Source organism: Solanum verrucosum, unplaced genomic scaffold (genome assembly GCF_900185275.1).
Source record: "Solanum verrucosum unplaced genomic scaffold, falcon-dt-bn FXZP01000085.1, whole genome shotgun sequence".
NCBI lineage: Eukaryota > Viridiplantae > Streptophyta > Magnoliopsida > Solanales > Solanaceae > Solanum > Solanum verrucosum.
This window is the reverse complement of record NW_026019839.1, coordinates 2,303,032-2,322,933: the sequence shown is the minus strand read 5'-3', so window position 1 is coordinate 2,322,933 and position 19,902 is coordinate 2,303,032. Positions and strand designations below refer to the sequence as shown.

The 19,902-nt window shown below is 33.5% G+C and overlaps 2 protein-coding genes across 3 annotated transcripts; both read left to right on the top strand.

Annotated features, from left to right (window-relative positions):
- Positions 1–9,267: 9,267 nt before the first annotated feature.
- Positions 9,268–12,423, top strand: LOC125815482 (protein SIEVE ELEMENT OCCLUSION C). Its single transcript, XM_049494964.1, has 7 exons — positions 9,268–9,603; positions 9,992–10,090; positions 10,192–10,637; positions 10,757–10,869; positions 10,962–11,086; positions 11,175–11,666; positions 11,759–12,423. Exons 1-7 carry the CDS (start codon positions 9,433–9,435, stop codon positions 12,410–12,412), a joined length of 2,100 nt encoding a protein of 699 aa, XP_049350921.1. The 5' UTR covers positions 9,268–9,432; the 3' UTR covers positions 12,413–12,423.
- Positions 12,424–15,266: 2,843 nt separating this feature from the next.
- On the top strand, positions 15,267–18,665 carry LOC125814806 (protein SIEVE ELEMENT OCCLUSION B-like). Of its 2 annotated transcripts, XM_049494258.1 has the most exons (9): positions 15,268–15,416; positions 15,459–15,491; positions 15,591–15,839; positions 15,995–16,105; positions 16,366–16,823; positions 16,910–17,019; positions 17,099–17,241; positions 17,420–17,914; positions 18,032–18,665. In XM_049494258.1, the coding sequence occupies exons 1-9, from the start codon at positions 15,303–15,305 to the stop codon at positions 18,650–18,652; spliced, it is 2,334 nt and encodes a 777-aa protein (XP_049350215.1). In that variant the 5' UTR covers positions 15,268–15,302; the 3' UTR covers positions 18,653–18,665. The 2 variants fall into 2 exon arrangements, with proteins under 2 accessions (XP_049350210.1, XP_049350215.1); XM_049494253.1 differs by having other exon boundaries at positions 15,267–15,506.
- Positions 18,666–19,902: the final 1,237 nt, after the last annotated feature.

The window sequence follows — 19,902 nt, the reverse complement described above, 5'->3', positions numbered from 1 at the left end:
CATAAGGGAACTCAAACTCCAAGCCAAATTCAAAGCATTCATGTTGGCTAAGTTCTTGCATGAGTTCATATAAAGGTCAACTTCAAACGCTCATATCTCTCAGCATATAATGAATTAGGTGGCCTATGACCTATTAAATTAAACGTTTATGAGTCTTCTTTCCAACTCCACCAAGTTTGCCTTATTTTGAGTTCCAAGTAAAAAATTATGATCATTTTAATGAAACATACCTGGATTGGTAAATTCGACGAGGTCACCTACCCAATCTGCAATTCGCCGAGTGGATTGACGAATCACTGAGTTAGCTCGCTGAAATGTTCCGAAAACCTTAAGTCTCTATCTATTTGGGCAATCTAAAGTCCCATAGGGCGACTCGCCGACTATTTCGATGAGAAGACCTTCACATCGCCGATTTGGTCGACAAAATTTATTAAAAGGTCGTTTTCTTTGATCTTATGGTTTTCTTACGTTCCCAGAAGGGTATTCTTGACCTTTTACCCTCAATAAACTTTCATAAGTCCATCTTAAAACCAGGGGCAGACCTACATATTAGGTTATGGGTGCTGAGCACCCATTGATCCGGACATAAAATGTATATAGATATACATATAGATATACATAAATATTAAGAAAATAGATATAAAGAGCTACTGAGCATCTATAACATATTAGTCTATTGTGGTGTGTTGGTTAAGAGTGGGTGCTAAAGGCCTTAAGTTTTTTGTGGCCGAGGGATCAAATCCCAGCTCCCTTAGAGGAAAGGTTTATTTTTTCTTAATTTTACTTCTTCTTAGTTCTTAGCAGTTCTAATTTTTTTATTTTTTATTTTTAAAAGCAAAATATACCTATGAATAACTTTTTCGTTTATGAACTATATTGCAAATGAATTTTATAATAATATCGCATTAAGTTTATGCTATGTAACTAGTAATAACTTTACGTTAAAAAAAAATAAGCACCCACTATTGTAAAATCCTGGATCTTAGAACCTAATAACATCATTATATGTATAGAAACTCTCAAAATCTTCAATTCTCATTCTTCCAAAAATAGAGAACTCCAAGAAAGGATTTCTCCAATTTCTCAAAATCTAAAGGCTCAAAGTTCAAGATTCTCTTCAATAATCCTAAGGTTTTCAATCCAATATTTTTGTCCACTTTTCATCTCCAAGAAATCGCAAGAAAGACAAAAACTAGAGTTTCAAGTCTTCCAACAAATCAAGTTTTTCTTCAAACTTCTTCAAGAACTTTATTCTTTCAAGTATGTAAGGCTATTCATAGTGTTGGACTAGTTCGTACTCATACTCTACATCTCAATTCAGTTAATAGCAAGTTGAATCTAGGGTTCTGTTCTCAATTTATGAAGTTCTTGCTGGAGTAATCTTAATTTCAGGATTACTGCACTAAGTGACCAGCTGTCTCATTTAAATTTATTAACTTTAGGAATACTGACTGTATGAATATTACACTACAATATGTAAGTTTGATGACTTGTTTGAATCATTTCTGTGTCACACGTTTTATATGTTTTTAGTTGTTTGAAATTGATTATCCTACTATCTAATTATTATTTTCTTTTTTATCTTTGTTTACATGTACAGACATCGGAGTCGAAAAGTATTATTTTGAGACTTGACGTCGCCGCAAGACTTGAAACGAGCATTACGTTTCAAATCTACATTGTTCTCTCCTTTCTCCTTTTTGTGATTACTAATCTAATTATTTAAAACAATTAGTTGTAGCATATTTGGATCTCTATTTGAATACTTTGTTAGCCAATCACATCTAGTTTAATAACTTGAATAAAAAATATCAGCTTGTTCTCTAGAGTCATGTTTAATACTAAAAGGAAAAGAAAATATTTTAATTACCTACGATCTTTTTTTAACTACTCATGAGTGTAAAACTAATCAAAGATGCTTATATTAACTTTGATCGTAGACTCACACTTTTTTCTAAATAGATCGATACACTTTAAATATTAGCTACAGTTGTTTAGCCTCACAATTTTATTTGAAGGATACAATATCAAAACCATTTGTGAATATAAGTTGGTTTCTACCAGGCAAATGAGTATTTTTCATCTCATGAGACCATTTTTCAATTTTCAAATGTAAGACAACTTTCATATCTATTATTACTTTCGTATTTTCAAAAATCTATATTTTATCTTTACATTAGCCTAATTAATTAATTTATGTTTGGCTAGTTAACCATTTTTAATGGATCTTAAATGATGTCTTACCCCTTTTCTTTAGATTAGTTGAACTCTTAGAGAAAACGATTAAAATGGTCTTTAATATATAAGGGTTGAAGATTTTTGGTCCTTTATATATATTATCTTATTGAAATAGTCCTTAATGTATATAAAAAGATGACTATTTTGGTCCTTAATCTAAAACTAACCATACAAGTGAATTTTTTTTGTTAAACTTGACAGTGGATAGCACAAAATTATCCCTTTCTCCCTCAGTTCTCTCTTTCACCACCATTAGAGGGGATGCTCCATTTTCAATTCACCCACTTGTCATATCCTTGTAAAAAAATAAAATAATAATAATATATATATATATATATATACACACTACACTCATTTGTTAGTTCCGCTCTAAAATAATGATCCCCAGCAACTCCCATTTTTAGACACACAAAAAAATTTCGATCCATTAAAATAAATATGAACTAAGTAAATTAGATAAAACACTCCATTTCTCTTAGGAGATCTCCATAAGTAAACTCTTTTCAAGTTTTAAACAAGTATTCTCTCTTGTTGAAGGGATCTATGAGAAGAATATAACTTTTTCTTATTTTGTCATTTTTAAGACTAATAACTTTTTTATGTATTAGTTTTTTATTTTCCTGTTGACATTAAAGGGTGAAAACGGAATGGATAAAGGTGAAATAGAATCTTAAAATATTCTTTGAGATTTGAAGAGATTTTTGTGTGTCAATTTTTTTTCTGGTAAAATTTGGTTTTAAAAAGAAGGGTAATAGAGAGAAAAATAAATCAATTGAAAGTTGCAAGAAAGAAGATTGAGGGAGAAGAGGTTTGCCACGTGGCAATTTTGTGGGACCCACAGTTAAGTTTAACAAAAAGTATCACTTGTATAGTTAGTTTTAGGGTTAAAGACCAAAATGGTCATATTTTTATATACATTAATGACTATTTTAGTAAGGTAATATCTATAAAGGACTAAGAATATTCAAGTCCCATACATCAAGGACCATTTTGATCATTTTCTCTGAACTCTTACCTAGAATCTCATATTGAGTAAGACCTTCAAATGGAGTTAACCTTAGACAATCCTTTAATCAATTTCAGGTGCCCTAATTCACCGTGATAATTAGGTGACGACTCCTTGACTTAGTTAATTGTAACATCCGACAATTTAAAATGAATATGAAGAAGCTTGAATTTGGAAATAGTCATTTTTTGGAAGAATTTAAAATCTGGAAATTTGGCAGTCCAGAATCTGGAAATTTGGCTAAGTTCAAAAATCTGGAAATTTGGCTAAGTGTGGAAATCAGTGATTTTTGGCCAACTTTGAGCAGTCGTAACTCCTAGATCAGGATGATTTAGGAGTAGTTCCAGTTATGGTTTCGAAGCTTGTGGAATGATCTTTCCAACACCACCGAGTTTGCTCAATTCTGAGTTCGTATGAGCGAGTTATGCCCTTTGAAAGTTGGGGCAGTTGGCAAGGAGTCCGTCCGGAAATTTAAGGGCATTTTAGTCTTTTCACAAATCATTTCTTTTGAGGTTATATTGTTGTATTAGGCTGATCTTTGGATCATTTTGTCCCATTTTTGAAAGAGAAAGAGTTAGGGTTCTTGAGAGTGAAGAAGAGAAGAAGAAGAGAAGAAGGAGAAGAAGAAGAGAAGAAAGAGGAGATCAACAAGATTCGTCAAGATCATTGTGGATTTTCGTCGGGAGTGATCCCTATCAAGGTATGTGAGTTCTTTGTGTGGGTTGATCCTTTCCCCCACTCACCAAGCTCATGTTTATGGTTTGAGAAAAGATTGGATTTGTTGTTGAAGTTGTTAGTTGTTGTTGATGTTGTTAGTTGTGTTGTTGAAGTTCTTGTTGGTTGTGGGACAGGATTGGGCTGTGTATTTGAGTTGTGATCTATTGTATGTTGAGAGATTGATGATCCTTAGTGTTGGTTGGTTCATACCCCCACACACCAACTCGTTTTTAATTCCAAGAGAAGATTTATTGGTTGTTGAAGTTGTAGTGGTGTTGTGTTGAAGTTCTTGCTGGTTTAGTACAGATTTCCGGCTGTGATTTTTGAGTTGAATCTATTGTATAACAAGGGTATTTATGATTCTAAGTGTTGCTGCTGAAACCTTGAGGTTGAGAGGGTTTAGAATTGGAAAGAAACAAGGGGAAAAAATCGGATTTTTAGGGAAAAAGGGGCTGGGCTATCGCACCTCTCCTAGTGCCAAGGACACCAATCCTTCCCTTTCATTCACCATTTTTTTCATACATGTTCCTAGGTATTATACCTATGTTTCCTAGTTGTTTCCAACACTCCAAGGTACTTCTAAAAGTCAAGTAAAGCTACAAGTCAAGTGAAGTTAGTTTCCAATTCAAGTGAAGTTAGTTTCCAAGTCAAGTGAAGTCAAGCTTAGAAGTAAGTAAGTCAAAGCAAGTCTTTAAGGTTTTCCAAGAGTCTTCATTGAACGTTTTAACTTCATTCTAAGGCTCAAGTTCCAAGTTAAGTATTGAGTTTCAAGTCAAGTCAAAAGTTAAGAGTTTCATGTTAAGTTAAGAGTTTCACATCAAGCCAAGAGTTCAAGTAAAGTAAAGAGTTTAAAGTTGAGTTCTTTTCTCAAAGTTATTAGGGAACTATGTATATTCCCAAAGAAGTTTTAAAGAAATGTTTTTACATTTAAACAAGGTTGGAAACTGAGATTTCCAAAAAAGCCTTCGGGCTAGTTTTTGAGTAATTATCTCATATCAGCAGGAAGAAATGTGTTTTAAAAACATAAGAGCCAGTACATTTTTGGGAGTAGTATCGAGCACCGAATTGGGGGAGCGTTCAAAGAACCCACAACCCCCATAGAACTATGTTAGCCACCATGGGTAGAAAAGGATCATACTTTTTAGATGAATCCTTTTCAGATTAGACTAGTGGATCAATTAGGCAGTTCAGGTCTTATACCTTTGGTCGGGTATAAGATGCTCTGGCAGCGTGATGTCGATCGTTGTATCATCACTATAGCTCTTATGTGATGGTTGTCGATTAGAGAAGCTCCCACAGCAGTTATTGTATTTTTATACATAGAAATTATTGTATTTTATATACATCAGTTCAATTGTATTTCTATATACATCTCAGGCTTATTGTATCCTTGTATACACACAGAGTTTATAGCATGTTTTAAACAGTCTTTCTTTATATCGCACTTGTTTTAAATTGCCTTATATTGAAAGAAGTCAGTCAGGTTGAGCTGAGTTGAGCCAGGTAAGCTATTTTAGTTTCTTCCAGATTTCCTTCTAGCCTATGTTGCTTAGCTTTCCAGCTCGCATACTCGTACATTCCATGTACTGATGCCAGTTGGCCTGCATCTTATGACGATGCAGATACAGGTACCCCGGATCAGCATCCTGCACGTCGTTGATCCAGCTGAGCACTCCAGAGTCAGTGGTGAGCCTCCTTGCATTCCGGAGGACTCAATTATTTTGTGTTCTTAGTTTTTGTTTTATTAGGATGTTGCGGGGTCTGTCCCAACATCCATCTCAGTATTTTAGAGGCTTCATAGACAGACAGTCAGTCAGTTAGTTTTGAGTCTCTCATCTATATATATATGTAAATATTCTATTTTGAGATTCGAGTTGCCTTTATGGCCATATTTTATAAGTTAAGTTGTTTTGTAATATTGCATTGCATTGAGTTATTCTGTTGAGGTTTCCGCTGAGTTAAGAAAGCCAGGCCAAGGGTTCGCTTGGGGCCAGAAATGGTCTTCGGGTGCCGGTCCCGCCCAGGGTGTAGGCTCGGGGCGTGACATTAATTGATTTAGGAATTAGCAAAATATTATACACTATTTTGACCCGGTTAAAATGAGGTATAACAATATGATATGTTATGCCAAGGGTTAGCTTTGGGGCCACTAGTGGTTTTGAGTACCGTGTCTCGGTTGGGGTGTAGACTCGAATTGTGACAGTTTGGGGTTAATGTCTAAGTGTGGATTGGATTTTCCATTAGCTAAGATATTAAGGGATCGTTTGGTGTGAAAGATAACACCAAATAGTCCTAAGATTAAATTATAGTGTCACTTAATTTGTTGTTTGGTTGGCAAGTCTGGAATAATTTATCTCGGGATTAATAATTAATACTGGGATAAGTTATCACTCCCCTTGAGTGGTATAGTAATCTCGAGGTAACTTATCTCGGGATAAAATAGGTAATGACAAAGATATCCCTTTAAATCCTTTTAACACATTACTTTTCACATTCATGAAGGGCATTTTTATAAACAACTAAGATGCTCTTAAAATTTATGCAATGCATATTATTTTGAATACAACAAATCAAACACTCAATAAGAAATAATTTCAACATAACTTATCCATCATAACTAATTTCAACTTAACTTATCTCATCATAACTTGTATTCAAACCAAAAGACTCCTTAGGGCTTTCTGAAAGTGAACTCAGGTGAGTAGAACTCCCGATATCAAACTTGGCATAAAAAGGTCATTTAGAATGTCAAGGTTCGATGGTATATTGTAAACTTTGGGGAAGAATTATGAGTCGTTATTTCCGTGCAAGCCATTATATATAGCAGGCTGGAGGCCGCTATAATGGGTCCATCACGATTTAATACAAAAAAGTCTCAAAACCCCCCATTATTCTACAATTTTCGTTCTTGGAAAAAGAAAGAGCATCATTCTTTATGGTGACTCTACGCACAACAATTTTTATTTTTGTTTAAAATAATCGATGAATTTCCATATATATTTCTTTTGAGAAAATGGACAAATTAAATCTACCCTTCCATAAGTACAACAAAGAAGTTTTTCAATTACACATTGATGGAATAAGTACTCACTCCAAGAGATGGATATAAGTGATTCTTGAAAGACCAAATATAACAAATAAACAGAGACAAAAATAAAAATGAAAACTGAAGTAAGAATCTAACATACAAGTAGAACATTCGTTATCTAAATTATGATTTATTGATACCATTTCTGGTCAAAAAATATATTCTCATAGTTAAAAGGAGGTCCGAAGATTTAGAAGGGAGATGAGTGAAGTGTGTTTTAAAATCAAAGTAAGAGACATAGAGTCAGGTTAAAATTATTTGATAGTGTTTACACCGTTGATGCGTATAAGTTTAACTCAAAATAAATTTATAAAGAGCTGCAAAATCAAATCTCGCATGAAAAAGTTATACTATATGCTCTTTTGTCTGATTTCTTTTTGCTTACATATTTCTTTACCCAATATTCTCTTTCTCTTTACTCTTTTTTATATTTGCATGTACATTAAAGCATGTATTAGCTTTTTTCTGTTTTTGCTTGTGGTGGGCACGGCAATGACAATTCTGCTTTTCTTTGTTTAATTAAGGTCGGCTGTTTTTTTTTTTTTTTTTTAATCATTACAATTATGATTCATCGTAATTTGACTATACTAGTATTGAGAGTCATAATTTGAACTTTATGAATAATAAATTCTCGAAATCTTGGATCCACTCATAAGAGGTGTTTTAAGGCTCATTAGATAATTAGTTAGCTCTAATAATTTCTATTTAAACACACATATTATGTGTAATTTTATAGAGATAAACAACATAGAGAAAATATAATAATCCTGCTTCAACATATTGTGACAATCACCATTAAACTTACTTGTTCTTCTGGTTGCGAAAGCGGAAGAGTAAAATGAACCCGGTTGAATTTTACTGGTCAATGGTGGTTGTCAAATTGAATTTATTTTTTGTGCGTAGTTAGTGAATTTCTCATTTTTGTCACATTTAGTAACTGTTCAATACAGTTCTCTAAATCTGGAGAACTGTCCTTTGTGTTTATTCATGTATGGCCTAATTATAAGTTGCCTTTTATTGTTGTTTGAAGATTTGTCGAGTGTTGATTTGGCTCTCTCTTCGGGATCACGCAACACCAAAGTGTTAAAAGGGACCAACAAGGGTTGTGCGGAGTGGTAAGTACTCCTTTATCATTAACCAAGGGATTTCGAGTTCGAGTCCCCTTGGATACAGAGTCGCCTTTGTTAGGGATAGTTTTACCCCCAATGTGGTACTTCCCCGGCGTGAATCCGGATTTAGTCGGGCTCCAGTGTGGATACTGGACTGTGGGACTTTCCAGCGCTAATCCGAATTTAGTCGGGATTCAATGTAGGTACCGGATACCGGATGTGAAATCAAAAAGAAAAAAGGGAAAATTGTCTGATATACCCCTCAACTTTGCTATTTGGAACTGATATGCCCCTCGTTATGAAAATGACTCATATATACCCTTACCGTTATACAAACGGCTCACATATACCCCTACTGTTACAAAATGACCTCACATATATCCTTAATTTAACGGAAGTGAAAAAATAGTTTTAAATTTATGTTTTTGACTTTTAAATTTTAAAAAAATCATGTAGGGATACATACGACCCTTCTAGGAAATTTCAAGGTATATTTTAATCTTTTTTATACATAAATTATTTTCTGAAGTCTTTGATTATCATTTTTTGAGTTTCTTATTCTTATTTTATTTTTTTCTTTCGTTCCTTAGTGTAAAGAGAAAATTTTAAAACTAATTTTTTTGTGGCTATATTATAACTTAAAACTATTTTTTTCGACTATATTGTTATTTAGTTTTTGTATTGAATAAAAATTGGGTCATCTATAATAAAGTTTACAAGAAAATTAGTGAAACATAAATAAATTTGACCATCAAAATAATAACTTTAAATTAGTCATTGAAACAAAAAAAAGTCAAAAAAAATTATGTGTGAGGAGGATTAAATATACCCATATGGGATTATAGTTTTTTTAAAATAATATTAAATTAAAATTAATATTTTCACTTCCGTTAGAAGAAAAGGGTATATGTAAGTCATTTGTATAGCAATAGGGACATATATGAACCACTTTCATAATGCGAGATATATCAGCTCTAAATGATAAAGTTGAGGGGTATATCAGACCCTTTTCCCAAGAAAAAAAAGTGTTGTGAGGGAACCACTAGTACAAATTAAAATGATCCTTTAATCTATTAATGTTGCAAAAGAAATCCCCTGATACAAGTTTGAATAAGCATCTCTTCTTTTGGTGGTGTCCACTTATTTTTAATATCACTGTAGAAACAGGAACACTTTTTCTTTTCCAACACATGAACATATATGCACATGATCAAGTATAGAAAGAATTATGAGCAAAGAATTCTATTCTATGTGACCTCTTAATCATTCTGGCCATGAGCTTGCTTAGAGGTGTACAATTTGATCCATGTCTCCTATCATCTATACAAGAAGATCTTTTGATTATGAAGATTCTACGAATCCATGATCCTAATCATCGTTATAAGATTGATGCTCGTCAATTGCTTCATGTTGTTGAGAACACCATGCATTTCATCTCACCTAAGGTTATATATATCTATTCTTTCTTAATGTCCAAGTTATCTTCTTTTGTATATGTTCTTTATTCATGTATATTTTCTTGGATTATTCTGCCGTGCTAAAAACATTGCAGAAGTAGCTGTGATTATGAGTTTTCCCCCCTATGTTTATGTATTCGTTGAGGTTCTACGTAAAATACTTATGGATTTATCAATTGCTTGTGCAATACCATATATACAATCATTAAAAGAAACAAGAAGTGTGGGCTTAATATATTGCTCAGACTTGTGGTGGGCATTTCGGATCCTCTAAAATAGTGCAGTTTTTGGAGGATCCGACAAACAAGACAGTAAGAGTTTTAGGCATATAATTTAATGTAGCAGCATGACAGCGTCTGGTGTTTTTTCGTTTCAGTTCTCTGTTCCTCAAAGCAATTATACGAATTCATGGAATGTTGAAGTGTTTGGATTGGAAGAAAAGCTTGGATACACTATTAAAAAGATTTCACATGAGGTAAGTGCTTTCTCTGTGTTTTATAATCATACAAGTATATTTTGTTCCCTTCCTCATTGTTCGTGTTCTTGGAGCTAAATAAAATAATTTGGTTATCGTAGATTCTCTGCAAATACCACGAGAATGGAGACTTACATGAAGAAACTATGATTTTGTTTGAAACTTTAGGCCCTTTCAGATGGGATGCTAAAGTAGTTGTAACACTTGCAGCTGTTGTTTCAATATATGGCGAGTTTTGGCTCATAACACAGCTAGTCCATCGCAACTCTTTGGCAGCTTTAACTGCAAAACTTAAGCAAATGCCTAAAGAATTGAACATGTTAAAGATACAATTAAAAGCTTTGAACTTGTTGATCGATACTATGATAGAGGCAGCAAATCTTGTCCTCGACTTTGAAGGCCTGCCTTTGCAACAGCAACTTTTAGATGATGATGCAATTGTTGTTACAAAGTCGAAGATGTACATAACAGTCTACTGGATTTTAAGAAGCTCGATATCATGCGCGTCTCAGATTGCAGATTTCAGGACCATGAAAGATAACCAAGTGCATGTTTTTTCCCTTTACCCTTCATTTAAGTCATTTAGTATATAATATCTTTTAGTTTGTTAGTTCTTCATGATCTCTTCACCAGTAAATAAGTTGACGCGAAAAATCCTAACTCCAGGCATTCAAATTCAACAAGCATTGCAGCATGGACTCTCTTCAGCTTGGTATACAAGCTAAGTGGCTTATGCAATGACCTCAGAGAGAAATTACGTACATGCCAAATGCAAATAGGTGATTATCTTTCTATGTTCCCTTATTATAGAGAATATCTTGTTCGACAAAATTCACATGAAAAGAAGTTGAAATTCTTTTGTTGTTCTCAGGTAGAAGGTTTCCTGAAAAGATACGCAATCTTTTCAAAGTGTCCCATTTTGACAATCAAGAGGTGCTTCGTGTGTTGTTCTCGTTGAAGAATGACTTACCACTGAAAGATAGCTCACTAGAAAAGGTACTTCTTCTTCTTCTGTGTAAGTTATTTTCTTAATATGTAAGTGGAGAATCAGTAGTCTTGTGAGTTAACAAATGAATGCTAGCAGTATTGTGGCATCCAAGAACTGGAAAACAAGGTGGTCATACTCTTGATCTCAAAACCAGAACTCTTTACCACAGAAAAAATATTTTATCTAGTACAACGAATGCATGATCATCCGTTACATAAAGAGATTGGAGGAAGCTATGCAATTATATGGGTTCCAATTCCATATTCACAAACCTGGAGTTTGACTGATGAGATGAACTTCCAGTTTCTGTCAAATTCATTTCCCTGGTTATCAATCCGACACCCATGGTCACTACATTCCTCTGTGGTAAACTTCATTAGACAAGAATGGAGCTACAAACACGAGCCCGTAATGGTAGTATTAAGCACTGATGGTGTTGTCACAAACTTAAATGCTATTGACATGGTATGGCTATGGGGGGCCAAAGCATTTCCTTTTTCAACCTCAAGAGAAAAAGAGTTGTGGGAACAGGAAAACAGGATCTTGGAGCTTTTAATTGATGGGATTGACCCTTTATTGACCAATTTGGTAACCTTTTGCCTTTTAACCAATAATCTAATATTCTTTACTTGTGCTTTTAGTTGTTAACCAACAGAAGATATATATTTTTTTGATGTTAGGTAGAGGAGGGTAAACATTTTTGCATCTACGGAAGTGATAACATTAGTTGGATTAAAGAACTTAACGATACATTAAAGAAAATTAAAAGTGCTGGAATTCAGCTTGAAGCTGTTTATGTTGGCTATAAAAATCCATCTAAAGTTGCAGAGATCATTTTAGACATCAGCATTGAAGAAAATTTGAGTATTTCCCTATCTACGACGAAGATGAAGTTGTTCTGGCTTAGGCTGGAGAGCATAAAGAATTCAGTTGCTAGAGTAGAACAAGCAGCTCACTATAGCAGCAGCTTACAGAAAGTGTTAAGATTGCTGGATGCTTGTGAAACTTCGAATGATTGGATGATCATTGGAAAGGGATTATCAACTGATGTAATGATCCTCAAGGGGAGAGAAGTCCAAGAATGCTTAAATCTTGTTCCTGAATTGGCTGAAAATGTCGCGAAGTTGGGATTATTTAGTGCTATTAGATGTGCAATGGGATCTCCTCTGCCTGTTAAACCCTGCTATCACAACGAGATCCTTCCAGCTGAAGAAGGATTGACTGAAGAAACTGTAGTTTGCTCGCGTTGTAAGCGTCCTGTGGAGAAGTTTGTTGTCTACCAATGTAATGTAACAGAGTCAGCAGAAGCAGAACAGGAGGCAAAGATTGATTAGCTTTTGAAATAATATATATTTTCTTAGTGAGGTCTTATTACATAGAACTTTAACAAACTCATTGTGAGTAGGCATTCTTGATGAGTGATCTGCAGTGCTGCATTAACACATTTACTCTTAAATTTCAAAAACAAATGTAATGCAGTACCATGCATGTTTTTTTTGTATGACAAAATTGTCTCAATGAGATGGTGAAACATTTATGTTGAAGAGTTAAAGAGTGTTGGTTTAGTTTGAACTAGTAAGCTTATAAGTATTGTCTGCTCAATTTCAGGTTAGAACTTGAAAGTTGAATGAAACTAAGTTCCATTTAGTAGACTACTTGTCCTATAGCTTGTACACCCTTAGCCCTATGATTGGTTTTTTTTCTTTTTTTGTTGAGAGAATCACCTATATTCAACTTTGAAACTTTAGAAAAGTTATTTATAAATAATAAAAGCATATAAAAGAGCACTAGTATCCCTAATTACTTTAATTCAATGTTAAGTGAGGAGAGGATTGGTCAAAGGACAGTTTGGTGCACTAAGCTTCTTTTATGTGTGGGGTCTGAGGAAGGATCGGACCACAAGGGTCTATTGTATGCATTCTCACCCTGCATTTCTGCAAGAGGCTATTTCCATAGCTCGAACTCGTGACCTCTTAGTCACATACCATCAACTTTATCAATTACATCAAAGCTCCCTTTCTTTATGGTAAGTTAAAATGGAACTAAAATGCCTTAACTACAAGTGTAAGTATCATGAGATGAACATAACTACTAAGACTAATTACAAGAGTGATCAATTTTTTTAATCTAAATATGATGAAATGAATGGTGTTTGCATATCATGCAATCAAATATGAGCTTCAGTTTTCTGTAATGGAAGAGACTAAAACTTAAATTAACTTGCAACTTTCTATTGCACATCATGCAAAATATTCTTTAAGTGTTTTCTGTTTCTTTATACCAAATAAGAGTCATATGTTATATGTATATATATGGTTCTAAGAGGAAAATTTCACTTATCTCAGAACATCCAGTGGATCATTTAATTTCTTTTCTCATCTGCTGCACATATTAACAACAACATGATTTTGTGGCAATTATTTAGCGACAATAATATAATGGTCGCTATATTATATTTAGGGACAATAATAAATATGAGTACTTATAATGAACACTTTATATTAAATACCGTTTAGCGACTCGTAATTGCATCAACCCGCTAAATGTTTTTGCGGCAACAAAAGAAAAATATATTGTCACTAAAAATGTTTCTTTTGTTGTAGTGGAGTCTGAGGAGGGCAGAGTGTGCGCAAATCTCATTCCTACCTCGCGGAGGAAGAAGGATTTTTTTGAAAGACCATTTTCACACTAATTACTAATACTAAAGTTAAAGATGAAAACCAACATTAAAATCCTCAAAAAGAAAAAGAGAAAGAAGTAACAAAAAAAGAGTGAAGCAAGCAAATAAATTAAAGCACCCCATGATTGGTGTATGAGAAGTCATTCTCAATGTAAAGATTTTACCTCAGCTTCTACTAAACATTTTGTCCTTTTTTATATTCAGTTACCTTTTCTTTTACCAAGAACAACTTCCTTGCTTTTTCAAATGTTTAATTATACTTTGCAATATTCCCAAGCTTCAAATTTGTTCCACAAAATCATCCCTTTGAAGTAACCAGAAAAAGTGAAAAAATATAAATCTTGATTCTTAGCTAGATTTTCTTGATACCTCTAGCACTTTACGATTTGACATGTTTATTTTTTTCAACTTGACAAAAATAAATTATGAGATAGGAAATTTGAACTTTGAAGAGCATATGTTATAAGTTATAATATAATTAAACTTTTTGAAACTATTTTATCCCAGTTATACTATCTAATGTATATCTTATTAGTGATTGTTTTTAATTAATCAACAAAAGTGAATAGTCTTTCAGAATGAAGCAAAGGCTAGAAATTTAATGCATTGCATCTTCATACCTTTTATTTTGAGATGTACTTTTAGGGATTTTGAAGTATAAAATAACAAATCTTTCATTAACATGAGAAAATGAGTCTTATAACTTATATGTACATACTAATAATGTAAAGAAATTTTTACGCAATTTGCTCACCTGAAATATATCTACAAGCTGTAATTTTCATATAAAGATTGGATTTGTAAATTTGAAAATAAGGCAAGTTATCAGCTATAACAAATAAAATGTAACTTGCCCTACCAATGTATATAGTTTAAAGTCTTTAGTTAATTCCAAAACTCATCTTATTTGGTTGATACTTACCCTCCATGCATGTCCTTCATCATGCAATTTTTTCAAAGTAAAGATATTTACATGTAAATCTTCTTAAAATATGAAATTTATAATCTTGAAAAGAAGACATATATAGTATCTATTAGTATAACACATAAAAAATATCTGATAGTGTAAAAGAAACCTTTAAACTAATTTAGGACAGGGGTGGAGCCGGAGAGCTAGGTGGGGGTTCGTGGGTTCGGACGAATCTAATAGTTTTTCGTGGGTTTAAAACTTAAACTCAAGCATACAAGCATGCATCACGTGAAAATGAGAAACCCCAAATCTTAATTATAACGATAAGAAGAATTAGTGCTTTGTCTAATTTACTTTTTACTGTGAAAGGACAAAGATGTTTGCTTCATAGGAGCCATTCATAGGACCAATTCCAAACCTCTTTCATAACTTTAGACCAAATTAGAAGCAAAGAACTTGATTCACCATCACCTTTAATTATACCATTTCAATAACTTATATAAACCCTTTCTCATGCCTAATTTATTTCAACACACAACAATATTTAACTACACTTGCCTTTCTAAAAACCCTTAGTTTTTTTTTCCATCACTTTGAAATGGCAAATGTTAACCCATTGAATGAAAGGGTATCCATGAATAACCCAATGACTACAAACCCAATGAATAATATGTCAAGTGGATCTGCTGCCAATAGGATGCACCCAATGAGTAATCCAACTACAGGCCATCACATCAACCCTTTGAATACCCAAATCAATCCTTTGAATACCCAAATCAACCCTATGAATGCCCAAATCAATCCTCATTCTGTGGTTAAACCAGTGAGTCATGACATGGTATGACATTTGAATTGTGCGATCATTTCATTTAAGATATTTATCACGTTATTTCAATCACTTAATTATATTATGTCTCAACAGATACCAGCTACTGTGGTACCTGCTGCTCATCATACAACTCCGATCAATCCACGAACATCAAATCTAGCAGCTAGGCCTCCAAACAGGAGAGGTGATCATCATATGTTCTTGACATCTGATGATAATGCTATGATGAGGCACATTGAAGAAACTCATATCCCTGATGGCCGTGACTTTGACGTCAAGCCTCTTGTTCATATTATTGAGGACATTGTGCATCGCGCTACTCCCATTGCTGGACATGTTCATGTACGTATCATCATCCACCTCACTTTTCTTTACCGTTTAATTAATTTCTATATTCTGACAGTATCAAAAACATTAAACTATTACGTACTTTGTAATTATATCATAATAACATTATTTTCATGATTCTTTTAAAAAATAAAAATTGGGAATTTTAGGAAGCTAAGATTCAAGCACATCTGGAAGCATTGGAAGAGAAGGCTCCCCACAGTGGACTTACTGAAATACTCAACTATTTGGCATATCCTATTCATAGAATTAGTATGGAGGTAAGTGCATTACAACTATATATTTTTTAAGAAGCGGAGAACTGAACCATAACTATGAAGGTGGAAGTTTAGATAGCCAACCAACTGAGCTATTAAGATTCCCGCATTACAACCTTTTTTCTCCCAATACTAATATATACTAGTATTTATTTATTTTCAATAAATGAACATTCGGACTACAACAATTCTTCCTTTACACTATCAATACAATTTAATCGATTATTATGATGATGGTTCATATATAAATGTAAATATGACAGTTGATAAGCAAATGTGCTAACAAAGAAGACGCTCATTCAACAACAATGTCACTGCTTCATTCACTCACAACCTATGCCTGGGACACGAAAGTCGTGATAACATTCGCGGCTTTTGCCCAGCAATATGGTGAATTTGGTCTGCTTGTTCATCAGTATACTACAGATCCACTGGCTAAGTCTGTTGCAATCTTAATGGAACTTCCAGAAATTATGAGTCGTCAAGATGTTCTCAAGCAGAAATTTGATGCGATTCATGATTTGATCGATAAAATGTTGGATGTCACAAAGTGTATTATCGAGTTTAGAGACATTCAAACGTCTCACAGTCAACATGTTATCACACAAGAATTGGAAATGTTGATCAATACTGCCCATATTTCCACTGCTGCTTATTGGACTATGAGGGCTGCTGTCATGTGTGCAGCTATGATTCTGAATCTCATTGCCATTGGTCATGAGTATGTTTTCTTCACTCTTTCAACACTCAATAATAGGTGAGATTATCAAGCATGAAATTGATGAATAATATGTGTAATATTATTAGGCAAATTTCTTCAACATCTGAGTCTTGGGAGTTATCTAGTTTGACTCACAAGCTTGCAAACATATTGGATCATCTCAGAAAGGTTCTTAACCTTTGTCACCAAAAGATTGGTAAGTTATAATGTTTACTATTATAAGTTATGTAAAACAAATTAAAATTGCGAGATTTATTTAAAGCGTTATAATACAGAGGAGAAGAGGCAACATGATGCATTCGAAGCACTTCTACGACTTCTCAGGACACCTCACATTGATAACATGAAGATACTCTCAATCTTGATTCACTCCAGGGATGATCAACTCCCACTTTTTGATGGAACTCATAAGAGAAGGGTAATAACTAATTTATTACATACTCTCACAATATAAATAATTTTTTCACTTTCAAAACAATAACTATATACTCCATATAAATGAAATAGTTAGTTATCTTTTAGCTGACCAAATATAATAATTGTTGCACTGGCAGTCAATAGAAGTTGAACTCGTATATATACTTGTCTTATAACAGGTAGGTCTTGATGTTCTAAGGAGGAAGCATGTTCTACTTTTGATCTCTGACCTAGACATTGCACCCGAAGAGCTCTTTATCCTCCACCACATGTATGCTGAATCCAAGACGCAACCAAACAGGCCAGAGAGCAACTATGAGGTTGTCTGGATCCCTGTGGTTGACAAGAGGCTAACACCATGGACTGAAGCAAAACAGATGAAATTTGAAGAAGTACAAGCTTCAATGCCATGGTACTCAGTGGCACATCCTTCGATGATCGATCCAGCAGTGATAAGGTGCATTAAAGAAGTGTGGGGATTCAAGAAAAAGCCTCAGCTTGTTGTTCTTGATCCACAAGGGAAAGAAGCAAACAATAATGCTTACCATATGTTGTGGATTTGGGGAAGTTTGGCTTTTCCTTTTACCAAAACTAGGGAAGAAGCTCTATGGAAGGAACAAACTTGGAATATTGAACTCTTAGCTGATTCCATTGATCAAAACATTTTCACTTGGGTACGTATAACACATTTATATATGTCAAGAATTTATAATATATACGAAATCGTAGACCATGATTAAGAATATGCAATATGTGTCTTATAAATTATATTCACTTCGATATATTCCCAGATTAGTGAAGGCAAATGCATATGCTTGTACGGAGGAGAAGATATTGAATGGATAAGATCATTCACCTCAGCAACGCGGGCTGTTGCAAATGCAGCCCGCGTCCCACTAGAGATGCTCTACGTGGGGAAAAAGAACCCAAAAGAAAGAGTCCGGAAGAACAGCTCAATAATCCAAATGGAAAACTTGAGCCATGTGGTGCAAGACCAAACTCTCATTTGGTTCTTTTGGGAAAGGCTAGAAAGCATGTGGCACTCCAGGACTCAACAAGACATCCCCGGTGAAACTGACCCCATCCTTCAGGAAATCGTGACGATTCTGAGCTACGATGGAAGTGATCTTGGATGGGCTGTTTTCAGCCGCGGATTGGCTGAAATGACTAGAGGTAAAGGTGATCTGATAGTGCAAGTTATGAAGGGATTTGATCGTTGGAGAGAAGAAGTGAGTGACATAACTACATTTGTTCCTGCATTGGACCGTCAACTTCGTGATCTTCATAGTCCTCATCATTGTACTCGACTAATTCTACCGAGTACCACTGGACATATTCCTGAGAGAGTAGTTTGTGCTGAATGTAGCCGTCCAATGGAGAAGTTTATCATGTACCGCTGCTGCATTGAGTGATGATTTATGGTTGATGAAATTCGTATGAGTATGGAATGGTGCCGCTCCTAGAGGACTATATATTTGAATAAAAGGACCACTTCTAGTCCTCTTGTGAGTCTTTTAAGTATTATTAATTATTGTGCTTACTTTTGACTTTTTGATATTCATGTACTTGTTTTGGTATTTGAGTGTGTGATGTAATGCTATAGGCTATATAGCCTTACGCAATATTTAGTGAAAATCAATAAAAACCATTTCCACATTGATGGAGTAACTCATTTATTTTTAGTTGAGGCGGTATGAAAACTACACAATACTACCTTGAAAATATTATGGATTAATGAGGGGTTGTTGAGAAGAGATTTGGGATGAGTTGAGTGTTGAGACAAAATCATAAAAATTCGAACAAATCAGGAATCGAATCAAACATAAAAAAAAATGATATTTTTAATAAAGAATTACTGATTTTAGTGGTATTTTTTTATTTATTATCATTTATAGCAATTCATAGCAATATTAATGATAAATCTATTATATATTAAAAGTGAACTATGCATGCCATAGATGTATTATAAGTGTTTGGTAAGAAATCGACACAATAACTTATAAGTGTAATAAAGTGTGTGATAATGTATTATTCATGAATAAAACTTGTATTATATGTGATTTTATAAATTGTCCTTTATAATATGTTTAAAAATGTATTATAAGTGTCCAATGAAAAAAAATGTTATTGCTATAAATGATATTTATATTGATATAGTATATATACTTCTTTCACTTCATTCAGCTTTTATATAAACAAAATAATTAATCTGTTATTTTAAAATTTGATGAAAATCGAAGGAAAATAAGAGTGAGTTTCCAATTTCTTAAACAATTATAAATAAATATTTTCTCTATTTAAAAAATAAATCAATTTCTTAGAATTACACAATTTAGTAAATTAAAGTATGAGTTTTCAAATTTATAATTGAATTTTCTTTAATTATAATCAATAAATAAAACTATATATTGTTCTACAATGTTTAATGGATCGTTCATATACCATGTGCGTATTGTTTTTAAAGAAAAAATTAATATAAGATTAACTTATAACTAAAATGCAACTACAACTTTATTGTGCGGACTATCTTGGGTTGTTGTAGTTAGTTATGGTCGACACATAAAAACTACATGATTTTTCATGTGTAGACAATAAAATTCGCGTCGAGAAAACAATAATCAAGAACGGAATATTATGCAACAATCGTTTTGTTGATTTAAAG

What these genes read in the sequence shown, in the direction of transcription:
- LOC125814806 (XM_049494253.1), top strand. Translation starts at nt 15,267, where the DNA reads ATGGCAAATGTTAACCCATTGAATGAAAGGGTATCCATGAATAACCCA. An exon ending in TTCATAGAATTAGTATGGAG is followed by an intron (nt 16,106 to 16,365) that starts GTAAGTGCATTA and finishes TAAATATGACAG; the next exon opens with TTGATAAGCAAATGTGCTAA. An exon ending in CCTTTGTCACCAAAAGATTG is followed by an intron (nt 17,020 to 17,098) that starts GTAAGTTATAAT and finishes GTTATAATACAG; the next exon opens with AGGAGAAGAGGCAACATGAT.
- LOC125815482 (XM_049494964.1), top strand. Translation starts at nt 9,433, where the DNA reads ATGAGCTTGCTTAGAGGTGTACAATTTGATCCATGTCTCCTATCATCT. An exon ending in TACATGCCAAATGCAAATAG is followed by an intron (nt 10,870 to 10,961) that starts GTGATTATCTTT and finishes TGTTGTTCTCAG; the next exon opens with GTAGAAGGTTTCCTGAAAAG. An exon ending in AAGATAGCTCACTAGAAAAG is followed by an intron (nt 11,087 to 11,174) that starts GTACTTCTTCTT and finishes GAATGCTAGCAG; the next exon opens with TATTGTGGCATCCAAGAACT.